General features: G+C 38.6%; 3 protein-coding genes across 3 annotated transcripts; all 3 read left to right on the forward strand.

Annotated features, from left to right (window-relative positions):
• Window positions 1-11,060: 11,060 nt before the first annotated feature.
• On the forward strand, window positions 11,061-12,551 carry LOC131345602 (trypsin-2-like). Its single transcript, XM_058378558.1, has 6 exons — window positions 11,061-11,158; window positions 11,250-11,400; window positions 11,481-11,731; window positions 11,920-12,056; window positions 12,165-12,266; window positions 12,353-12,551. The coding sequence occupies exons 1-6, from the start codon at window positions 11,119-11,121 to the stop codon at window positions 12,398-12,400; spliced, it is 729 nt and encodes a 242-aa protein (XP_058234541.1). The 5' UTR covers window positions 11,061-11,118; the 3' UTR covers window positions 12,401-12,551.
• Window positions 12,552-13,273: 722 nt separating this feature from the next.
• Window positions 13,274-18,556, forward strand: LOC131345653 (trypsin-1-like). The gene is made up of 6 exons (XM_058378644.1): window positions 13,274-13,319; window positions 13,408-13,561; window positions 13,644-13,894; window positions 14,172-14,243; window positions 18,155-18,237; window positions 18,361-18,556. Exons 1-6 carry the CDS (start codon window positions 13,280-13,282, stop codon window positions 18,433-18,435), a joined length of 675 nt encoding a protein of 224 aa, XP_058234627.1. The 5' UTR covers window positions 13,274-13,279; the 3' UTR covers window positions 18,436-18,556.
• Window positions 18,557-20,235: 1,679 nt separating this feature from the next.
• LOC131345561 (trypsin-2) lies at window positions 20,236-21,717 on the forward strand. Its single transcript, XM_058378500.1, has 6 exons — window positions 20,236-20,381; window positions 20,475-20,625; window positions 20,730-20,980; window positions 21,168-21,304; window positions 21,385-21,486; window positions 21,571-21,717. The coding sequence occupies exons 1-6, from the start codon at window positions 20,342-20,344 to the stop codon at window positions 21,616-21,618; spliced, it is 729 nt and encodes a 242-aa protein (XP_058234483.1). The 5' UTR covers window positions 20,236-20,341; the 3' UTR covers window positions 21,619-21,717.
• Window positions 21,718-24,949: the final 3,232 nt, after the last annotated feature.

Consider the following 24,949-nt stretch of genomic DNA (forward strand, 5'->3'; position numbering starts at 1 on the left):
TATGTTGTATGACTCATCATTCAACAAAGATGATTTTCTTTTAGGTAAAAAAATTAAAATCACTATATTCATGTACTTGGAAAATTCTACCCAAATATTTCTCTTTTTCTCACAGGTGTAAATATGCAGGTGCTAGTTTGTTGGTCGGTGCTGTATTTCTGTTATTCCTATGAGATATTAACAGCTGTACTTTTTCTTCTGTTTAGCTCTGTTACAATGGGCTTTAACAGAATGTGTTTTAGTGATTTCAAACATAGGATTACAGTCAAGTGTTGCTGCTAGCTTCAAAATCAAAATAGCCTTTTCCCTCTCTTTACAGCAACATGGTAAAAGAACACATTTCTGCCAAATGATCCTAGCAGTACTCATACGAAGACTTTGTTTTTCAACAGTCAACAAACAACTCAAATCTTTTCAAGTAATATTTCTAAAATTTGCAACATTGTGCCTCATCCTATCTCCATTACCTCTTTCACTTTCCCTCATTACTAGTTATACCCCCATCTTGCAATATGCCTCTATTCTGTCTTTCTGTATTTGATCTTGATCTAGATTCATCACTTCAGAGAATGTATGATGGTCAAACCATCCGGAAATGCTTGATAATTGTTACCAGCAGCCTATTTATGTGTGTTTTTATGATTCAGTGGGTGCTTTGAGCAAGATGGAGTTAAAGCAGCTGACGCAAATGAACTTGAACATTAATGCTGATAGGAATAATGACAAAATTGTTATAAGTGAGACATTAATTACAGAAACAACATATAACATTAAAAATTCCCCATTACATAAGTCAGCTGTGGTTTTTACCTCTGTCACTCAGAGTGCTCAGAGAGGAAGCAACATATTGCACTGAGACTGATGAATACTTGTTAGAATAAAAACTGAAAGTCAGCCAAAATTCTAGCAGGTTGATATGTTCTCATCTCAGGTTGAACCACCACTCCCAGTCCCAGATAGGGAATTGTTCCCAGGTGTACCCCATTTTTCAACAGGTCAGAATCCATGACCATGTCAGTGAGAACAGAATGAGTCTTTGTTAACCAAGCCTAGGCTTCAATTACATGCTGATGACCTACATAATGGATGCACAGCCCCTTAAGTGCAACATACAGAATGTCAAGTACTCAAACATCAAGTACTGTCTGCACAGTGTGTGCAAAAAACAAAATGAAATTAATTTAAATAATTAATATAAACTGTCCCATTATACATTGTATTATACTCTCAGAAACATGAGAACAAGGAGCTAAAACAGTAGAAAATAGAAGAAAACAAAAAAAAAAGAAAAACAGAATATTTGAATTTGCTCACTGTTTTGGATGTGAATATCAGAGTGGAGCCCTATTCAAATGTGTCCACCAAATAAAGAGGCACATAAAGCACTTCTGTAAGTTGATCAGGATAAGGGTATCTGCTAAAAGGAATGAATATAAATGTTAATGTAATAAAGTAACCTGCAGATGGCAGCAATGCTGCAATCATAGGGTTAAAAAAAAAAGCTTTATCTTAGTCGTGACATCTTTTATTATTATTTGTATTAGTATATGTAGATGTACGTCTTATTAGTTGATTCATATGAATTGATACCAAAATAACACTACCATGCAGCTGATTAATATGCAAAAGTAAAAACAAATTGTCAGGGAAATATCATTTGCAGCCCAAATAACTAGTATTCCTGACATTAAGTGCAGAGACTAACCCCCAGGAACATACTGTTATACATTAAAAAAAGTCAAACTAGTAGTATTAGTAGTAGTAATTGTGGTGGTGGTATTAGTAGTAGTATTTTGCATAATGTATGTCTAAATCTCTAAAAAAAGACCAAAATTCCTTGTTCTGGTTGGAAAAAATTGATCAGCAAAAACAAAGAGATTAAAAAGTTGCTGGCAGTCAAAATGGTGGAGTTGTTTTAAAGTGAATATCATCTAATAGTTTTATATAAGAAAAAATATATATACTTTTCACACCAAAACATTAACTCAGTTTCATCAACCTACAGAATAGATGTCTGAAAACAGAGGATAAATATATCAGAGGCTGTTTATTAAACACCTTCCCTCTTAATTTCAATTGTCTGAAAAGTCATTAAGTGATTGCAGTTAAGAAGAACTACACCAGGTTACGTGTGTATGTATTCCCTGAGAAGGGAATGAGCCATGCTGCCTCATGGCTGACTTTATGGGAATGCTTGTTAGGGAAGTTGTTTCTGAAGCTCTGTGAAATCACTCTGATTTATTGGCTCAGGTAGGTCATGTGATGAAGCGGAGCACACCAGCAAGACCATAAAACTGCATCTGTCACATTACTACAGCTTCTACATGTGTGAAGGAAGCACGAGTGGATGCCCAGAGTACGGCCAGTGATGCAGTGTCTCGTTCTTTTCTCAGGGAACTGGGTTACATAAGTAACCTCGTGTAGTTCCCTTTCGAGGGAACCTGATGCTGTGCCATGGCTGACACTATGGGAATGCCAATACCAACGTGCCACATACCAGGAGATGTCTGTCCCAGAGCTCATGGAAGGGCACAAATGAGCCAGGAGCAGAGTACCATAAGTCCTATAAGGCCTAGGACCTAGGAGTGGGGTCCGGGTCCAGGTTATAGAATCTGATAAAGTTGTGTGGAGAGGACATTTCTAGGGTCAGAAACTCCTCAGAGACTGACTACAAAAGCCCCTCCCAGGACCACTGAGAGGAAGAGACCAAAGAACAGGCATGTGACTCACAGCAATGGTTGCCAAGTATACCCCAATGTAGAGGGTGATAGGCCCTACAGGCCCACTGTACTATCAGGGCAGTAAACTAGATCCTAACAACAATCATGAAATCGCCACAAGCCGAAAGTTCTAGGAGCTGCTCCTCCTCAGCCAGACCAAGAGGTTCCAAATCTCAGGGCTGGGGTGGAGAATCACCCACTGCACCTGAGGTTCCTCCTGATGGGAATCTTACAAGCAGCACCATCCAGAAGGGAAATTAGGTGACAAGCGAAACTCAGGTGAGCCAATGAAGAGCCACCAGTAACAGTTGGACTCGGTCATGGTGTACCCTGGCTAGGACCCCCATAAGCACAGCTATCGGAGAAAGCATACAGACGGAGCCTTGGCTACATTTGCACCATGGCATCCAGAAACCAAAGGGGCTGTTAAAGAGAGAAAGCCACAGGAGACAGTGGGTCGACTCCTCAGAGGTGAACAAAGTCACTTCTGCCTGGCCAAAAATTCTCCATTTGTCTCCAAGTGAAGATGCCATACCGAGGGCCTCAGCCCCTGCCTCAGCAGGAAGCCTGCTTCCCGATCATGCACTCCTGAATATAAATCACTCTCAGTGAGAGAAATCCAGTCTCTACTTAGGGCCAGATCTGGTGCACTAATCTGAACAGAGGGCACAAACACAGACTGCCTTAATGTTTGATTAAGGGGACCACTAAAGGTAGGCCTTGAGTTTTGGGAGGAAGCGTTTCAGCACTATAAACATAGCCCCATTTTCAGGCATGAAGTGTGCCATGAGAGACAGGAGCCCTCCCAAATGTCATTAGCTGGACAGCTGTCTAGGGCCACTCCCCAACGAGAGAGGGGGGCATCCGTTGAGAGAGTCTTGAGACAATGACATACCCAAAAAGTGGGACCCAAGGTGAGAAACTGGGGTCTGTTACATAAGAAGGGTCAAAGCTTGTGATGTCTAACCCTTGTGACCCTGAAAAGGGTGTCTGCAGGAGTGAAAAACCCCTGCTCCTGAACCAGAGTGGCTCAAGTGGTTAAGTCTCTGGGTCGTTGACCGGAAGATCAGGGGTTCAAGCCCCAGCACTGCCAAGTTGCCACTGTTGGGCCCTTGAGCAAGGCCCTTAACCCTCTCTGCTCCAGGGGCGCCGTATCATGGCTGACCCTGCGCTTTGACCCCAACCTCCAAGGATGGGATATGCGAAGGAAGAATTTCACTGTGCTGTAATGTATATGTGACAAATAAAGGCTGTTTCATTTTCATTTAAAAAAATGGTCTCATGTGTAGCAGACCTAAAGGAATAGCTTTGGCCACTAACACCATGAGCTACCTGAGCCCATAAATCGGCGTGATTTCAAACAGAGCTTCCCAAAGCATCAACCATATAACCTTTCCGGATCTTTAAACCAGTATTGTTATAAGAAAATGAGGGGGGACAAAATTTGCAATAACCTATTAGGTAGTGTTAAGAGGCATATCAAAATATACAATACACAAATAGCAGCAGAAATCTTTTTCCAGCATATATTGAGTCTCTACACAAATACAAAACACACAAAATCCCATCATATCAAATGTTCACAATAAATATAGTCAATGTCCAAAATGAAAGTATGGTCATATAAATGTCCACCTAAGATACTAAGAGAGGAAATCAGTTGATAAAGGAGAACAACCAATGTTATAAAGTCTTATCTGTTGAAGGGTAGATTGATGAAATGGTGAAAACACGGAATTAAATGGATGTCCTTCTTGGGGTAAGCCAAGAGTCCTTTAGGAAAAGTTCTTGGGCAGCTGCGATTCTGCACCCACACTCCAAAATCCTGTGCTCCACACAGTAGCACAAGCTTGCAGGTTAAACAAAGTCCTCTACAAAGGAAAACAACTCATTAACCTTCAACCAAACTCCCCAACAAAACATCTGAATAAGTAACTTTCCCAAACAATAACCCTCTCAAAGGCTACACAAAACAAAAGATGAAAGATAAAGCACCAAACTCACAGTTGAGCAGCAAAACAAATTTTTCACAAACCAGGACCCTCTAGAGAAACAGTAGATACCATGAGGTAACTCAAACTGAATCTGCCTCTCATTCTACTACTTCCTCTTTTATCCAAAATAGAGAATTACTATTGGTGTCCCCTAGTGGTCAGGATGAACAAAGCACTCAAAATTAAATACATTGAACCATGTAAAAAGATGTGACTGTTACATATCTCCCCCTTCATTTGGAAATGTTACTAAGAGTCCCATAGAAAGGCTTCAGATTTTGTACATAACAGGTATCAACATGATCAGAGTCTTCTATAAATGAAATAGAACAATTAACAGGGCCAAGATATTTTACCATCCTAGCAGGACCTTTCCACTTAACAGCAAGCTTAGCCATAAACCCATCACTAGCATGTGACAAAGGAGGAGTGCGAACCCAAACCAAATCTCCAACTTGGTAATGAGCAGGCCTTCCCCGGAGGTCATAGTATTGTCTTTGTTTTGCCTGAGGTCATTCCATGTTTCTTTGCACAGTTATTATCAGCTCTTTCTGTCTTTCCAACACTAGGTACGCTGGATTGTCTGGGTCAGGAAATCTATGAATGGCTCTTTCTAGAGGTCCTTTCAGTTTCCTACCTAGCGCGACTTCAGCTGGAGTAAATCCAATGCTTTCCTGCCAGGCTGTGTTTATGGCAAAGTGAAACTCTGCCAACCATCTGTCCCAGTGCCGATGGTGGTCTTGAACGTAGAACGAGATCATGGTTTTAAGAGTATGGTTGATCCTTTCTGTGAGGTTAGTCTGGGGATGTGCTGTAGTAGCCAGCTTCTGGATGACGCTCCATTGCTTACATACTAGACTGAGGAGCTGGGAAGTAAATTGGGTTCCTCGATCCGACACCAAATACATTGGAGTTCCCCACCTAGTAAAGATCTCCTCTATCAAAATGCGAGCAATTTGAGGTGCTTTAGCCACCCACAGTGGGAACAACTCCACCCATTTTGAACAGTAGTCTAGGACAACAAGGAGGTGCTCATTTAACTTAGAACTCTTAGGAAAGGGCCCCATGAGATCGATCCCTAACATGTGCCCAGGTTCTACCACTGGGGTTGACTGCATACGACCGGCTAGTTTAGAAATTGAGGGTTTGTGTTGTTGACAAACCTGACACTCTTTGCAGTATTTCCAGATGTCAGAGCATAGTGTGGGCCAATAACAGATATCTACCAACCTCAGTAGGGTCTTGAGCCTACCAAGGTGCCCACATAATGGGTTGTCATGTGCATATGCGATGAAGTCTTTTCGTAGGCAAGCAGGAATGACTAGCTGTAATTTGGGTCCTTTCTGCCCATCAGGCATGCTTCGAAAAAGAAAGCCATTCTTTAACAAGTAATGTATACGTGTTGGATCAGGATCCGTGAGCAACTTGGCTTTAATGGTGAGTTCCTGAACTTCTTGGTCGTCCTGTTGTGCTCTAGCAATGTCAGACCATTCAATCGGAAAGCTAGAAAAAGAGGTAGCTGAATCTTGTGATTTGATATGGGCCATCAAGGGGAGCGAAGCAGGATCTAAAACACTGCGTGAGAGAGTGTCTGGCACGATGTTGCACTGACCTTTGCGATACTTGACACTGAAATCAAATTCCTGCAGTCGAATGGCCCATCGAGTCAATCTAGAAGACGGCTTTGGGTGATTAAACACCCACATGAGAGCCACGTGATCAGTTATCACTTCAAATGGCCTGCCATCTAAATACAGTCTCCATTTCTCTACAGCCCATATGACAGCACAGCACTCCTTTTCCGAAATGGAATATGACCTTTCAGCCCCTTGCAGCAGGCATGAAGCATATGCTACGACATGTTCTACCCCTTCTATCTCTTGTGTTAGAACAGCTCCTAAACCCACATTGCTAGCATCGGTCTGAACTTTGAAAGGCCTTGTCAAATCAGGGGCAATCAAAATAGGTGCACTGGTCAGTTCTTGTTTGATCAACTCAAATGATTTTTGACATTCTTCAGTCCAGGTCCATGTTGCTCCTTTCCTTTTTAAAGCATGCAATGGTGCAGCTTTCTCAGAAAATTTTGGAATAAACCTTTGATACCATCCTGCAAGTCCCAGAAACCTTTGTACCTCCTTCAGACATTGAGGGATAGGAAACTGAGTAACAGCTTCTACCTTTGCAGGGTCAGTTTGAATTCCATTCCTGGATATCACATGTCCCAAGAATGTCAAAGACTTCTGCATGAGATGCACTTCTGGAGATTCAGCATGAGCCCTGCTTTGAAAAGACAGTGAAATACTCCCTGCAACTGGGTTAAATGTTCTTCTTCTGTCTTAGAATATACCACGATGTCATCGATGTACACAAAACAACTCTTTCCCTTTACATCCTTTAGTGCCAACTCCATCAATCGCTGAAATGAAGCAGCAGCGTTTTTAAGCCCAAAAGGTAAACGAGGAAATTCAAACAAACCTGATGAGGTAATGAAAGCGTCTTGGGAATGCTGTCAGGTTCCATCTCAACCTGCCAATACCCACTTTTTAGGTCTAGGGTACTGAAAATTGCAGCTCCATGAAGAGACTCGAGGATATCCTGTCTTTGTGGCATAGGATATGCGTCTAGTAGAGTCTTTGAGTTCAATCCTCTAAAGTCAACACAGAATCTTTGTCCTCCACCTTTTTTAGGTACAAGGACAATTGGAGCAGCCCAGGGAGATGTTGAGGGCTGAGGGATTATTTTCTTATCAAGCATCATCTTTATCTCTTGATCGATGAAAAGTTGTTTCTCAGAAGATACTCAATAAGCTTTCTGGCGAATAGGTACTTCATTAGCAGTTATGATACAATGTTTGACTACATTGGTATGACCTATCTCATCGGTGCATACTGTGGGCCAATCTTTCATGAGCTGCTCCAGTTGTGACTTTAGTTCCAAAGATGTATCTGCATTGGTGATTAATTGATGAATAAGTGAGTGTGTCTCAGGTGACTCTTCTGGTATGGGTAAGGATAAGTAGAAGGACAACAAAGCATTGGTAGAACAGGCAGGGAGGAATGAAAATGCTTCCTCTTGATATTCATTTCTGGCAGACAGAATATACTGAGCCTTATGAAAATCCAAACAAATTCCAGTCGACATAAGGAAATCCATTCCTAAGATTATAGGCACAGTAAGATCCACATCCCTCATTATATATAAGGTCAGTGCAAGTTTCCTCTGCTGTAATTCACAGTCACATCTCCACAATCCTAAGGCACTTAAAACTTGCCCATTGGCTTGCCCATTGCTGAAAAGTCTGCCCACGACTAGGCTCCAACTGTTCCCTATTCTTCAACTGATTCCAACAAGATTCTTGCATTAGTCAGTGAACTCCCTGTATCGATCATAGCCTGAAAATATCTTCCACGAATTAGCAATGGTAGGGTCACCATCTTCAAATTGTTCTGAGCAGGGGTATGAACAGGCTGAATGATACGTGTGCTTGAGGGGTTTGACTTAAAGTGACTGTCAGTTTGGACTTTTCATTTCTGTATATCTGCATATTTGGCCTGACTCCAATACTTCTTCCAGATCTCTTTTGATTTGTGTTCAAATCCTTACCAACTCGCCAACTTCTTTGACAGTCCCCCTCAAGAGACTGGCAAGCCATGGATTGCAGTTTCTTAATATGGACTGGATGATCTCCATCTCCTTTGTCTCTTTCTTCCAGCGTAGACAAAGAGCTCGGTAATGGTAGTCGAAATCATGAATAGACTCCTTAGGGGCCTGCTTCCTCTCCAACAACCGTTTAGCAGCTTCTGCCTCATAGTCATCATTCAAAAAAGCTTGCAGGAAAGTTTTCCTGAATTGGCTCCAGGTGAAGATAAATCTGCATTCCGCCAGCCAAAAATCCTTGGCTGCTCCCTTCAAAACTGAATTAAGAGAGGCTAAAACCTCAGAATCAGTAAGAGGTCTCAGGGCAAGATAATCTTCACAACGTTCTACAAAAGAAATGGGATCATTTTCTTCATCAGAGCCACACTGTGGAAATTCAACTCTAACAGGGGGACGATATTGAGAAACGTGAACACTATCCAGATTGGTAGGTACAGGTGGCTGAGACTGAGCATTAAAAGTTCTGTACTGGGGTATAGTAGGGGTTAAAATTGGAGGCACAATAGGAGTAGACATGACGGGAGTGTGAGATTTTAGTTTGGCATCACTTTGTACATCTCTCCTCTTTAAACAGTCCACTACTGACTTGCCCAGATCCTGAATATTCATCTCAAGAAGGTTTTTTACCCTCTCACATTCTCATTCTATTTTATAGCTCAATTTATCTTCCAATGAACAACACTGGTCAATAAACTCTGCCTTTAAGCAGCATGAACTCACTTTCTGCACACAATCATGAAGATTTTCCTCCAGTGTTACAATGCATCGGATTATCTCATCCACTGACTGAAGTAGGACTTGTAGGTCAGGTACATCCGGAGGTGATGGAGGAAGTGGATCGTCTGCCGGGGGCTCAGAATCATTATTTTCTTCGGAATTGATGTACCGTTAACTAAAGGTCGTAATGAGCTCTCGTAGAGGAGGTGGTTCCCTTCGAGTGACAAAAGGTCCAGCAGTGTAATCTGGACTGGGCTCACATTCATCCCCCGTCACATGTGAAGAGACTGACATTTTTCACCAAAATTTCACCTCATTCTACTACTTCCTTTCATCCAAAATAGAGATTTACTATTGGTGTCCCCTAGTGGTCAGGATGAACAAAGCACTCAAAATTAAATACATTGAACCACGTAACAAGCTGTCACTGTTACAACCATGACACAGTGTTGAGCTCCCTTGAAAGGGAACTGTGGATGTGAAGCAACATCTGGAATACCAAGAGAAACTTCCAGATAGAAATTCCATTATGCTTGACAGAAAGGCAAAGCAAATAAAGAAACTTCAAGAAGATTTGGCAAACATTATCTGCATGAAAAAGTCATACAAAGACATTCTCTGCTAATAAAATATTAGTTAGTTTGCTGTCTGAATCAGAATTAAATTAACTACTTGGTATAGTATGTTTTCCCATTGGACATATTTAAAGGAATCAAAATGGCAAGTTTTGCACCCCTAATAAAAATGTCAAAATGAAAATATGTGTTTGGCACCATCTTATGGTGTGAGTGGAAACTACTAACCTGAACACAGACATTTTTTTATTTACCTCATTGTTCTTAATACATCTTTTCTTTGCTGGTAGTTTTCAGTGGCGTTCACTGACTCAAACATTTTAGAGGTCACATTCAAACCTGTTAGAGCTATAGAAAATAAGACGCAAAATATGAGCTCTCAAAATCCAAAAGCAGATTTGATCATATTATATGGGTAGCACAAGTTCTATCTTATTTGGGAATTCTTGGTAATAAAAATAGAAGTTACTATGTTCAGGAATATTCTGCTTTCTGAAAGTTCACAGAAATTTGAGGCTGAATTAAGTCAAGATGCAAGTTTTTCTTTTTCTGACCCTTTACCTTCATGTTCAAACAGCTTCTTTGTATTACTGTCCTTTTTCTTCCACAGTGTTTAATTCTATATTCAGATTCTTTTCCTACATGCTTTTGGCATTTCGCTCCACATGACTTTCTGAAACTCCCTCCATAATGCTGCTCAAGAGATCCAGACCAGCAGCTGAGGGAAATTATATATATATATATATATATATATATATATATATATATATATATATATATATATATATATATATATAAAATGGCATTCTCTACACAAATTTGTAATTGCATGCCAGGTCAGATATGTGTTACATAATCATTTTCCATTTTTGCTGCTTGCTTTGAAAACATAAGTATAAAGTACATATATCAGGCATGGGTGAAGAAAGTGTGAGAACAGGTATGAAATCTTCAGCTGTTAAGAAATGGTTAGAAAGCAGCAGGAAAATACTTCAAGTTAAAGAGATTAAAGAGACTACCCTACCTCCTATTCAATAAATAACCCTGCATTCACATATTATATATTGTTTAGTCTATATATTGAATGAATTTACTTTTAAAGTAATATCAACTATCTTCATGATGACCAGTTACAATCACAACCAATTGATATACCCAATGAATGAGAAACACAAATTCTAAATTAAATGTGGTTTTAATGTTATTGGTTGACTGTATTTTTACTGTGTTGAATAGCTACATATTGGTAGTAGAGAAATGAACCATTATGGAAAAAATACTGAGTATTGTATCCTACTTATTTTTGGCATAAACTAAATCAATGATTTACAGTGTCACTTATCAGATTTTAGATTATCTTTAGGTACCAACTGCTGATTGGTCCATATGGGACTGCTGGTTCACATAAATAGGAGTGTGAACTGAGATCCCCATCGTAGGTGATCAACAGCCATCATGAGGTCTCTGGTCCTGCTTTTGCTTGTGGGAGCTTGTTGTAAGTTGAAACCCCTTTTACAGACTCCACAGCAGTATGATTCAACAACCATGCTTTAGAAAAATAATATATATTTTTTATTTGTATTCAGTTGCTCTGGAGGATGACAAGATCGTTGGAGGGTATGAGTGCAAACCGTACTCCCAGCCCTGGCAAGTGTCTCTGAATGTTGGCTATCACTTCTGTGGTGGTTCTCTGGTCAATCAGAACTGGGTTGTGTCTGCTGCTCACTGCTACCAATCGTAAGTGATTAATGATTAATAGGTTAGTAATTATGGAAAATACACTGCTTGAATTAGAACAATTGCTATTCCATCTCCAGTCGTCTGGAAGTTCGTTTGGGTGAGCACCACATCCAGGTTAATGAGGGTACTGAGCAGTTCATCTCCTCTGCTAAAGTCATCCGCCATCCCAACTATGACTCCTGGAACATTGACAATGACATCATGCTCATCAAGCTGAGTCAACCCGCTAGCCTGAACAGCTATGTGCAGCCTGTGGCACTGCCCAAGAGCTGCCCCCCTGCAGGCACCTGGTGCACAGTCTCTGGATGGGGAAATACCATGAGCTCCAGTGAGTACAGATTTTAGTCACTGTTTGTAGAAATGTATCATCTAATCTTAAATGGCAATTTAAAGGTACAAGGACTACAAGATGTATGGCTAAAACACATTCAAATGTGACAACATTGACTGGTTTTTATTGCTCTAGAAACATTTTTTGAAAATGTCTTTCCCAATTTCTTGCAAACTTCCATGCAGCTGCTGATCGTAACAAGCTGCAGTGTCTGGAGGTGCCTATTCTGTCTGACAGGGATTGTAATAACTCTTACCCTGGTATGATCACTGATGCCATGTTCTGTGCTGGCTTCCTGGAGGGAGGCAAGGACTCTTGCCAGGTAAAATGAGATGCATTATGATTATCTCTTTTAGAACAAACAAAGAGCACCATAATAACATTTTTAAAGCCTTATAATCAATAAAATTTGATTTTCTTTATCACTCAGGGTGACTCTGGTGGCCCTGTGGTGTGCAATGGTGAGCTGCAAGGTGTTGTGTCTTGGGGTTATGGCTGTGCTGAGAAGGATCACCCCGGTGTCTATGCTAAGGTAAAATCAATGTGGTCTGTTGCAATGTGATCAGATATAATCCACATCATGTATATAAACTATCAATCTTCTCACTCTGCTTCTAGGTCTGCATTTTCACCAGCTGGATTTCTGAGACAATGGCCAGCAATTAGATCTTCAGCCCTCAATGCAATATCATATTGTAAAATCTGAGATTATATTAAAATATAAATTTCATGTAGGAATAAAACTATCATGTACGACTCATCATTTACCAAACTTGATTTTCCTAAAATGAAATAAAATAAAAATAAATGAAATCGCTATATTCCTGCACTTCATGTTCCATGAAATATTTCTCAGGTGTTTAGTTATAGTGGTGCTAGTTTGCTGGATGGTATTCCTTTTGTCCATCACTATTGTACATTGCGAGCACAGTTACAATGGCATTTAATGATTTCACAAATAAGGGATTACAGTCAAGTGTTGCAGCTGTAGTTCTGTACCCTCACACAACAGTTAGAAGCAGAACAAGACATGGCTTCATGCCTGTGTTGCAGCATTCATGCACATTTATGAGGCTTGACTGTCATTTGTAGCCCAACCATAAACCTCATCTCATCAACCATTTCTTTTAATTTATCAAACAACTCCTATATATGATATATCAAGTCAAAAAAAATCTTTCTATTTCTGAAATTAATTTGTGGAGATGTAACTTAAAATGTATGTTTGGCTCCTTTTAACATGTGAATGGGTGTGAAAATTGTACTGAAGCCACCAACAGATGTTCTCAGACATATTAGCTTCACTTTCAAATGTCTGTTATGACATCCACACATATTTAAAGTCATTGGATTCATTACATTATTCAAAGTTGTTTCCCAGTTACTTTTGGTATAAACATACCAAAGTCATTCATTTACAAAGTCACTTATCACACTATTCTGACTTATCTTTTGGTACCAACTGTGGAAATAGTCCATATGGTGCTGCTGGTTCACATAAATAGCGTAATTTGTGATCTGCATCGTAGGTGGTCAATAGCCATCATGAAATCTCTGGTCCTGCTTTTGCTTGTGGGACCTTGCTGTAAGTATTAAACCTCTTCTATAGACTACTGGGCTGTATGATATGACAAAAACAATACTAAATATATAAGCATGAATCCAATATCCAGTAGCTCTGGAGCATGGCAAGATTGTTGGAGAGTATGAGGAGTGCACACCCTACTCCAAGCCCTGGCAAGCATCTCTGAATGCTGGCTATCACTTCTGTAGTGGTTCTCTAATTAGTCAGAACTGGGTTGTGTCTGCTGCTTACTGCTACAAATCGTAAGTGATATATCTTATGATTAATAGGTTTGTCATAATGGAAAATACATCTCTTAAACTCTTGTGTCCTTCCCATCTCTAGTCGTCTGGAAGTTCGTTTGGGTGAGCACAACATCCAGGTTAACGAAGGTACTGAGCAGTTCATCTCCTCTGCCAAAGTAATCCGCCATCCCAACTATAACTCCTGGACCGGTGACAGTGACATCATGCTCATCAAGCTGAGTCAAGCTGCTACCCTGAATAACTATGTACAGCCTATTGCGCTGCCCAGCAGCTGCCCCGTTGTGGGTACATGGTGCAAAGTCTCTGGATGGGGAAACACCATGAGCTCCCGTGAGTACTGAATTAGTTCAGTAACACTGGACAATTTATTTGCTTGAAAAATACATAGATGATGTTTGATGTGAATAGATGATGTGAATAAATAGAAGTTTTATGCCTAAAATGCATTAACTATATTTGTAAATATTACAAGAGCCTCTAACTGGTGGCTGGTTTTCATTGCTCTGAAGGTTGTTTTTTTTTTAAGATTTACGTACCAGATTATATATAGTAGGAAAGTTTTGCTGCTCTTTTCTAATACTGACATATTTGTGTAATCTTAACATAGCTGCTGATCTCAACAAGCTGCAGTGTCTAGAAGTCCCTGTTCTCTCTGACTGGGACTGTAAATACTGTTACAGTACTAATAACATGTTCTGTGCTGGATTCCTAGAGGGAGGCAGAGACTGCTGGATAACATGAAATACTGCAGCATTAAAATTATCTCTATTTTTAAGGCCTTATAAGCAATTTAGCTTTATCACTCTTTGATTCAGGGGGACACTGGTGGCTCTCTGGTGTGTAATGGTGAGCTGCAGGGTATTGTGCCTTGGAACAAAAAATGCAGTGAGAAGAATTGCATTGGTGTCTATATCAAGGTAAAATCAATTGCCATGACAAAATCAGATATAATCCACAGCCTGTATACCAAATATTTCTGTGACATGAATAATCTTGAAAAATCTTACTTTCCCTCCAGGTTTGTGTTTTCACCAGCTGGATTACTCAAGCAATGGCCAACAGTTAAATTTTCTCCAGCCCCCTGTACACAATGTAAAATATGAAATCCAAAAGAAACACTCATTAAAATTCCTAAAGGAATAAAATAATCATGTTTCACTTTGTATCCAGCTTGATTTCTTTATATCAAGTATTATAACCCTGTAAGGGCATGCGGTGTAAAACCTGTGCCAAATGATATATATATAATCCTGTACTATAATACTGTATATCAAATAAAAATTATATATCAAATACTATAATCCTGGTAACTCTGCTGAAATTACATGATCTACCCAACCAATGAAAAAAGACTAGCTGGCAAAACAAAACTTTCTCAGAGGTAGAAGTAAAAGTTATTTATACTTAGGCCAATAAAATATAGTTATGGAACTTTATGCCATTTCTATACAATTATAGATATTCATTTTTTGTAACCAGTTGGAAATTGTTCTTTGATTACACATTCTTTGATTAGGTCATGCTGAGTGATGTAATTAAATCTGAATACATCTACTCTGAACTGTGCTGGACACAAACACACACACACACACACAACTGAGGACTGCTCTCAACAGAGAACTATACTGTGCTGGACACACACACACACACACACAAAAATTGTCCTGTTTGCACGCAAATGTCACTTTACATTACACTTACACTTTATATTGATCCTGTTTACATGTTAACTTTAATATTTGCACTCACTGTCAACACTATTCTTTTGCACAGAGTCGGTCTAGAAGTTGTTTGTCTTGTCTTGTCATCCTGTGCACTTCTGTTGTATGTCTAGTTTTTACTAAAGATTGCACCTTAAGTATAGTTTAGTTTTATCTCTATGTTTAGTTCTATGTTTGTCTGCATCACCTGTACTTTGTCTTTATGTGTAGCACCTTTGGTCTAGGAGGAACGTTGTTTCACTTCACTGTGTACTGCATCAGCTATATATGGTTGAAGTGACAATAAAGCTTCTTTGACTTTGACTTTGGTGGTGGCATTAAACTGTACTCCTAATGTTATGAGCAAATCAAAAACGTTTTGGTGCCATCTTATGGTGCAAAAATACATTAACGTGACTTTATAAGTTGACTAAGTTTCTACATTACTATAGCCAAGTTTGCTTCCAGAAGTTGATTTATAGTCAATTCTGAAAGAAAATCTTTTTTGTAAATTGGGTTTCAGATCAAATATTAAATATGACACAATATAATTTCAGCTTTCATTTCCTGATATTTACATCTAGATGTGTTACACAACCTAGATTATTACTTCTTATGGCGGACCACCCAATTGGTAAGTGAGCAAAGGTACAAGAACAGTTGTAAACTAAATAAGATTTCATATATGGTTGCATACCCCTTGCTTGAAAAAAATGCACCAAGCTAGCAATAGACTGACATTCAACGTTTGTTTGTTTTGGTGGATTTCTCCCTTTAGCCTTCTCTGCAATAGATGAAGCACATGCTCAGTATGGTTAAGGTGATTCGGCTAGTCTGAAACCTTTGAAACTTTTTCCTTTTGTTCCCTTGATGAAGTCCTTTGTTTGAGGTGAAAGTGTGTTTTGGGTCATTGGCTTGCTACATGATGAAGTTCCTACAGATGAAGTCCCACCATTTTTTCAAGTCAATGCAAAAGTATATTATGACATACTATGTCGAAAAAAGCAGTAAGGTCCAGAGCTACACTATGTTGCCAAAAGTTTTGGGACATCTGCCTTTATACAAGGTACTAATTCATCTCAAAGGTGTTCTATCAGGTTGAGGTCAGTTCTCTGTGCAGGCCAGTCAAGTTCCTCCACACCAAACTCGCTCATCCACGTCTTTATGGATGTTGTTTTGCCCTGGTGAGTAGTCATGTTGGAGCAAGAAAGGGTCATCCCCAAACTGTTCCCACAAAGTTGGGAGCATGAAATTCTCCAAAATGTCTTGGTATGCTGAAGCATTAAGAGTTCCTTTCACTGGAAATAAGGGACCAAGCCCAACCCCTGAATTTAATGATTTGGAGGGGTGTCCCAAAACTTTTGGAAATATAGTGTATAAATGTAAATGTTAAATGTAGTCATTCAAATACTAATTTATAATATCCTGTGTTAATCGTAGTCTGAGGATATGAAAACCATGTTATGTGGGAATTAATTTCTGCAGTCATAGGAAATGACAAAAAGATCCATTTACCTCTTAACACAAGTGAAGCATGTTACAGAGAACAGATACACACCTTAGTAACAAGTGACTTTAGTAAAACAACAAATAACGTCCAGCTTCACAAATACCTCAAACTTTCCCCTATCGAACATATTCAGACGAGATGAATTGAAGATGAAAAGAAAATAGTCCCAGTCCCTCAGACTGTCTCGCTATCAAAACATCCGTGGCTCAGATGCAGTTGATTTGCATCTTTTCACTGCTCCCTCTTTCTTCCGTTCTACCTGCGTTAACTCTAGGAGAGGAGTTCTAGGAGAAATCACATCTGCAGTGGTGATCCAGACTCTTATTGGTCATGTTTTACATGCAATGATTTAAATATAATTGCAAGTATTAATAATAAATGTAGAGTTTTACAAATATACAACTTTGGTATTCATTCCGTTTTTAGTTACTTGCACTCTTAGTTATAGCCTCTTAGGTTTGTAATGTAGAATGCAATATATTTTTACATCTGGGTTAAATTAGCTAACTGCAAATGGGCCATGATTTTACTCACTCTAATTCTGTTTATCTGTTATTTCATAGCAGAGACTATTTGTTACAAGTTGTAGTGATGGTACTGCACTCTCATATGAGTATCCTGACTCAATCTTTGGAAAATATAAATGGAACATTACCTTTAAAATTTAGATTTACATTTAACATTTACACTGAAACAACAATGTTTTTTGACATCATTCACTGTCTAAATTGAGCAGTTTAGCTTTTTCTAAAAAAAAAACAACAACACAAAACTTTTTTTTCCATGGCAGGTCACATATGTATGAGCTGATTTGTTTATTTATTTTGCTGTTTACTATGAAGCCAAACCATATATAATAGGCTGGAAAATCTACAGCTGTTAGGGTCTGACAGGCTTCATCAGGAAAATGTCCTTCAAGCTATAGAGATAATAGAATATCAGACTAGCAAATAAAAAATAAATTAACCATCACACACTGTGCTCTTCTCAGCAAGTGTATAAATGTATACATATATATATATTGTTGAGTTACAGAAATAATGAAAAATTACCATGTGTTGCTTCCCTGCTATTTTTTGGCATAAAGCAAGTAATTCAGTTTCAGGCTTATTTATCAGACTTTAGATTATCATCTCCTCTGACAAAGTCATCCATCATACCAACTATGATGCCAGGACCATTGACAATATGTGCTCATCAAGCTGAGTCAGCCCGTTAACCTGAACAGCTATATGCAGCCTGTGGGACTGCCCAAGAACTGCCCCCTGCAGGTACCTGTGCACAGTCTGTAAATGGGGAAACACCATGAGCACCTCTCAATCTTTTTGCAGCTGCTGATTCAAGCATGCTGCAGTGTCTGGAAGTCCTTATTGACTTGAGAGGGATCTGTTATGATAACTGATGCCATGTTCTGCACTGGAGGGAGGCAAGGACTCTTGGAGGGAGGCAAGGACTCTTGCCAGGTAATGTGAAATAGCACAGCATTAGAAGTATTAGCAGTAGAAGAATATGTAATTAATATTTATTTCATATTAATTAATACATTGACCTTGTAAGCAACCAAACATTACCTCTTTTTCATTCAGGGTGAATCTGGTGGCCCTGTGGTGTGCAACAGTGGGTTTCAGGTTGTTGTATCTTGGGGTTATGGCTGTGTTTAGTAGAATTACTATGGTGTCTATGTCAAAGTAAAATCAGTGTGATCAGATACTGCATTATCTACATTGTTAATATGGAATATTTCTGTTTCATGAATGATTTTGAAATATCTTCTCACTCCAGTTCTGCATTTTCACCAACTGGATTTCCCAAACAATGGCTAGCAATTAAATTCTGCTCAAAGCCTCTTTAAACAATGCAACAATATTTTGTGAGATCCAACACCAAAATATTTCAATAAAACTTTATTACTGAAGGAAGAAAATTACAGTTTCCTGGACAGGGCCTGGAGCATGGGCATAGCCTGGTACTGGAACAAAATCTGGGGGGTTGCCATGCTGGTCTTGGCATGCAGCTTGGCTTGGGAGGAGCTTGGCTTGGAGCTCTGCACTGGAAGCTGCTCCAGTGGCCTCTGGAGAGAGCTCAGGAGTGCCGGAGCCTGGAACAGGGCATGGGGCACAGGCATGGCCCTGTTCCAGAACAGGCCCTGCCATTGCCCTATGCCTTGTTCCAAGCCCAGGCTATGGCCATGCCCCCGGCCCAGTCTTGCTTTATCCGTCCTTAGCAAGACGGACTTAGCAAGCTATCTGCTTCCAGACCAGAAACTCGGGGGGTTCTTTTCAGCTTTTGTGATATAGGATGCCTCATCAAGCAAGTCCATGGTGTTTCGATGTTTGGTGTAGAATGTAAAATAGCACCACATAACAATGTAATTTTTACAAAATTATAAAGCTTTTAAAACAATTTGATTTCTTCTCTCAAAGTGAAGGTCTTTCTCAATTTGTTTTCTGTGCACAATATTTTACAGAAACATCAATATTAAGAAACCATTCCTTTTTTTATTTGAAACTGATTTGGTGTGGGGAGTCTAATACTTAAGGCACCTTCAGGTTTTCATTTGCACATAGAAATAGAAATTATGCTTTTATTAACCTTAACACACTTAAATTTGCAATCTTTAGCTGCAATAAGCAGCTATATTTATGGGATTATACCAAAAAATTAAACTCAGTTTCAGTTGGGACTCTTTAATTAATCTCTAATTAACATGACCTTTCTTTTTAGAGCAAGAGGCATGAGAATATTTATAAAATCTTCACCTGTTAAGAGACTGTCAGGTTTCCAGCTGGTAAACTTACTGAGGGTTACAGAGCTTATCAGACCTACAACTGGAAAATAAATTAATCATTCCACACTGTGCTGTTCCATGTATCAAAAGGCAAAAAGACACAACCTACACAATGAATTAATTATATAAATAAGTTTTAATGTAATTCTATTCTTGTTATAATATATGTGGTAGCTTGGGAATACCTTTCATTGAGAATTCTGGTCAGTTTTCAATTGTATGAAGGTCTGCAAACTACAGAATTACTTGAATTGAAATATCTGTCCCTTTTGCAAAGTTATATAACTTTGTTTGAACAATATTTGTTAGCTAAAACTCAAACACAACAACAGCCATCAGATTTCCCAAATGACTATACAAACTAATACCAATTTTTAATTTAACAGGGTTTTAGTACTGTTGATTGTTTTTGACCAATATGACTGAAATCACTAATTGCATTTACTTAAGCAATTGATTTAATTTAATTTAATTTAAAACATTTTTGGAGGTGGGGGTTGGGATGATGCATTAGGTAAAGGGCTCCAGGGTCCCCAGTTCAATCCTGAACTTGTCCTCAGAATCAGTAGGATTGCCTCAGGATCCCCCATGACCCTGATCAGTTACTCAAAGTGAGAGCTGTTTTTGGCAAAAAAACAAAGTTATTCATTTACAGAGTCACTTATCAAACTTTAGATTATTTTTTTATTACCAATTGTTGATTGGTCCATATGGGACTGCTGGTTCACATAAATAGGAGTGTGAATTGAGATCCCCATCGTAGGTGATCAACAGCCATCATGAGGTCTCTGGTCCTGCTTTTGCTTGTGGGAGCTTGTTGTAAGTATAAATCTTTTTTTTTAAACTCCTGAGCTTATGATCTGACAAACCTCTGAATATATTCTAATATACAAGATTTTTTTCTATTTGCAGTTGCTCTGGAAGATGACAAGATCGTTGGAGGGTATGAGTGCAAACCATACTCCCAGCCCTGGCAAGTGTCTCTGAATGCCGGCTATCACTTCTGTGGTGGTTCTCTGATCAATCAGAACTGGGTTGTGTCTGCTGCTCACTGCTACAAATCGTAAGTGACACGGCATTTTATTACCATTTAATTATAAGTTTGTCATTATAGAAATGGCTTCTTTAAACTTATGAAAACCAAAATTATTTCCTTCCCATCTCCAGTCGTGTGGAAGTTCGTTTGGGTGAGCACAACATCCAGGTTAACGACGGTACTGAGCAATTCATCTCCTCTGCTAAAGTCATCCGCCATCCCAACTATGATTCCTGGAACATTGACAATGACATCATGCTCATCAAGCTGAGTCAACCAGCTAACCTGAACAGCTATGTGCAGCCTGTGCCACTGCCCACCAGCTGCCCCCCTGCAGGCACCTGGTGCACAGTCTCTGGATGGGGAAACACCATGAGCTCCAGTGAGTATAGAGTCAGGTTTTTGATTTGCTTGTGGAAAATGTGGCAAATGATATTGAAATGGAAGTTATAGGTTTAAGACTTACATTAAGAATATTTTAAGTGTATGAGCTTTTGAACACTATAAGAAAGCCCTGCTTTCTGTTATTTTCTAATATTCTCTAATAAACTATAATAAACTCTTTGCAGCTGCTGATCGTAACAAGCTGCAGTGTCTGGAGGTGCCTATTCTGTCTTACACGGACTGTAATAACTCTTACCCTGGTATGATCACTAATTCCATGTTCTGTGCTGGCTTCCTGGAGGGAGGCAAGGACTCTTGCCAGGTAAAATGAGTAAGATGAGAAGCAAAGGGTACCATATTTACATTTTGGGCCTAATACATGGGTAACTCTCCCTCATTCAGGGTGACTCTGGTGGCCCTGTGGTGTGCAATGGGCAGCTGCAAGGTGTTGTGTCCTGGGGCTATGGCTGTGCTGAGAAGGATCACCCCGGTGTCTATACTAAGGTAAAACCAATGGTGTCGGTTATGATATGATCAAATATAATCTGAAATGTCTTTGTTATAACCATTTTCTCACTCTGTCTCCAGGTCTGCATTTTCACCACCTGGATTTCCCAGACAATGGCCAGCAATTAAATCTACTGCAGCCCACAATAAACAATGCAACATCATGCTGTGAAATCCATTACCATCATTATATTAAAATAAATCTTTTTTCCTGAAGCAATAACACAACCTTGTTTGACTCTTCATTCGACAATTGAGTTTCTTTTTAAGACATTCATGCACTATAATTCTCTTGTTAATAATGAATAATACGTGTATGACCCAGTACAGTCACATACTTATAAATGTGAATAAAATAAATGTGGAATTTAATTAGCATAAAATAATTGTCTTCAGAAAGCACCAGATGCTTACAGGATAAGGTCATGGGTTCCATTGTTATAACCTATACACATTATTTCTTTCTTATATTTTAAGCCCTGGAGAGCAACAACTACAAAAAAAGCTGACAAACATATCAGATCCTGCCACTAAACCTGTAAACATGTGAAAATATGTAGTGAGCAAAAAGATTTCTGTAAAGCTGCTTTGTGAAATGATCCATTGTAATAAAATGCTATTACAGATTTTACAGATTTAGTTAATATAAATAAAAAATGAGAAGAATAGAAGTTAAAAGAGGAAAAAGAAATTAATGTTGATTTATTTGTTCATTTTCTTACTGTAGTTTGCATTTTGCTTTTGGTGTGTCCCCACCATGTCCAAATTTGCTAGTTTGTAAAATTGGTATTTAGGTTTCACTAGCTAGCTAGTCCATAGTATAATCTGATATCACAAACTCAGATTTGATGTTAGGTGTTGATGTGAAAACCACTAGCTAAGTGAATTCATTGAAATCCAACTGAACACAAACAGTATCACAAACAGCTGTGTGTGGCATTGCCCTGAGGTAATGATAGAACAGGCATGTTGGTGTGAAATGATTCATTTTATGATAAATCTGTAATTTGTGTGTGTTGTTTGATTGAATTGATCTTGCAACCACCTCCTCTGATCACTGTCAGAGTTTCAAATTCTACTTCAACCACTGGATATAAGTTATTTGTGACAGAAAGCATGGGACTTCTAGGATGACTGGGTATTTTGGTGATGTTACTAGTAATGTCTCCATTTGATGTAGTTTTATCCACTTTCCAACAATGGAGTGTTAAAACAATTCCACCGATTCTGTTGAGTTTTCTAGTATCCTCACACAATCAGGTAATATTGAGGTACAGTTCTTTCATGTTTACTTTAAGCTTAATCGAATAGCATGCCTATATGTGAAAGTATTAACTTATTAGGGTTTTTTTTTTTTTTATTAGAGTTCCTTAATGAATTAATTCATTTCAGGGCTTCCTATATGCACATGACCTGGTATCATTTCTCAATCACACGATGTGTGCTTAGCTATTGTTATTAATTTTTTTTTTTTTTAATTATATTTCAAACATTTTAACTGTATTGGATTATATTGGTGTGCTTTGCAAAACAAGAAGTCAACATGCACTCACAAACAGGATGCGGGTGAGAAGACCACCACCTGTTGTCAGACTCAGAAGTGGAAAATCAAGGTTATGAAGATTACAGGCTACAATAAAATAAACTAATTCTGCCCTACACCTGCTCTTTTATTCATCAAAATATTCCAGTCATTATTAAACTAACTGTGTAATTTAGGCCACTCTATTCACCAGATCAGCTAAACATGTTGATCAGGTAAAAAAAAAAAGAAAAAAAAGTTAAAATGACGTTTGAATGAAAACTGACAGCATACAGGGCAAGCCCAGAAAGATAATTAACACAGGGGTCATGATCATTGTAAATATATTTAGGTGAGAAACAGCAGCAAGGATTGCTGAGAATTACCAGCTACGACTAGAGGCCAAATTAAATTCATCAGCCTCAAGAATAAGAACGGAAAAATAAGAAAAGTCTAAAATTTGCAAAAAAAAAAAAAAAAGCATCCACAGAAAGACAGTGTGTTGGTGTGTGTTGGTTAGCAGTGGTCTCAAATATACACTTCCTCTTACTCTTAATCTTCAAAGTGTGAATACCTGTGGCTCATGTGGGAGAACATTGAAAAGGGTGCTGGTTCAAACCCCAGCCAGGACTCTGAGATGCGAATGTGGACAGTGATATGGAAGGTGTGGTGGTGGGGGTAATACCTGGGAAACTGCCCCCAAGGGAAGAAAGGGGTTATGCTCAAGCTTGAGGTTAAGCTTGAAGAGATTGTTGACATAGGCTTTACATTATTCCTTAGATTTTTTTTAAAATAAATAATTTCTAATTTTACAAAATAATACATACTCAAGTTTATGCAAGTATTTATTATTATACAATTAATGTCAATAATTGACCTTGTTGAAAGACTTGAATTTAATTATATAAATATGTATTTTTAGCAGGCCTGCTTTTTAATCGCATGTGCCAAAAAAAAAAATAAAGTGTGTGTCATGTATGTTCTCCCAGCCATAGTGTTATACCAGTTCCAGACTACAGGGGAGCTAGTGAGCAGACACAGCACACAGCTGAACACAGATGTCAGGAGTATGCGCATGGTCCACAGCTTCGCTAAAGGGCTCCACATTCTATACCCAACATCTCCATCTACTGGCGATTAGATAGAAATGTTCTTATCACACAAAATGTATTACCTGTAAAAAAAAAAAAATAAAATAAAAAAAAAAAGATAACTGAAACTAACGGAGGTGACTGAAGCATTAGTTTACTAAATAACTGTACAATATTGGCTTCACTTTGATGGGAATGATGTATCAAATAATTTATTTACAGCATCTAGTTCAGATTTTTTTGTTAATTATCTGCTACCCATGTGTACTTACAATGCATTATAATATATATTATAATATATGAACATATAATGCTTTCTAGGCAATCAATAAATTTTATTACCTTCTTTAATTCTTGAACAAATCTGACACTACTGTATATATGTATTGACCCTGTTGTATTCAATACTGTAGAGTGTTCTGTCTTGGGGAAATGGCTGTGCTTAGAGGAAACACACTCTGTATATGTAGGTAAAGTCATATTTTAGTGGTGGCAACAGGTACTGTAAATGTATTTACACTTTGTCCACAGTTATAGCCTCAGTGTAGTCTCTCACAGTTTATATTTTTTACTATTTATTAGCAGAATAATAGTTAATACCAGCGGTATTGTACCACCTGTTATGGACAATACCCCATCACACCACCAGAGGGAAGCCTCACCAAAAATCTGCTGTGGATTAAGGTATTCCTACCTCTGCCTTTGTCACTGCTCTCATTCTTATGTTGATTTATCCCCCATTTTGGATCAAATCTCAGAGTTGCATACATTATTATAATAATCCTACTGCACACTGATCATAAAGAATATTTTGAGTCATCTCCAGAAACAGAACTCTGCATTTTAG

Source organism: Hemibagrus wyckioides, linkage group LG25 (genome assembly GCF_019097595.1).
Source record: "Hemibagrus wyckioides isolate EC202008001 linkage group LG25, SWU_Hwy_1.0, whole genome shotgun sequence".
Lineage (NCBI taxonomy): Eukaryota > Metazoa > Chordata > Actinopteri > Siluriformes > Bagridae > Hemibagrus > Hemibagrus wyckioides.

What these genes read in the sequence shown, in the direction of transcription:
- LOC131345602 (XM_058378558.1), top strand. Translation starts at nt 11,119, where the DNA reads ATGAGGTCTCTGGTCCTGCTTTTGCTTGTGGGAGCTTGTT. An exon ending in TTTGCTTGTGGGAGCTTGTT is followed by an intron (nt 11,159 to 11,249) that starts GTAAGTTGAAAC and finishes ATTTGTATTCAG; the next exon opens with TTGCTCTGGAGGATGACAAG. An exon ending in GCTGCTCACTGCTACCAATC is followed by an intron (nt 11,401 to 11,480) that starts GTAAGTGATTAA and finishes TTCCATCTCCAG; the next exon opens with TCGTCTGGAAGTTCGTTTGG.
- LOC131345653 (XM_058378644.1), top strand. Translation starts at nt 13,280, where the DNA reads ATGAAATCTCTGGTCCTGCTTTTGCTTGTGGGACCTTGCT. An exon ending in GCTGCTTACTGCTACAAATC is followed by an intron (nt 13,562 to 13,643) that starts GTAAGTGATATA and finishes TCCCATCTCTAG; the next exon opens with TCGTCTGGAAGTTCGTTTGG. An exon ending in GGGAAACACCATGAGCTCCC is followed by an intron (nt 13,895 to 14,171) that starts GTGAGTACTGAA and finishes ATCTTAACATAG; the next exon opens with CTGCTGATCTCAACAAGCTG.
- LOC131345561 (XM_058378500.1), top strand. Translation starts at nt 20,342, where the DNA reads ATGAGGTCTCTGGTCCTGCTTTTGCTTGTGGGAGCTTGTT. An exon ending in GCTGCTCACTGCTACAAATC is followed by an intron (nt 20,626 to 20,729) that starts GTAAGTGACACG and finishes TCCCATCTCCAG; the next exon opens with TCGTGTGGAAGTTCGTTTGG. An exon ending in ACCCCGGTGTCTATACTAAG is followed by an intron (nt 21,487 to 21,570) that starts GTAAAACCAATG and finishes CTCTGTCTCCAG; the next exon opens with GTCTGCATTTTCACCACCTG.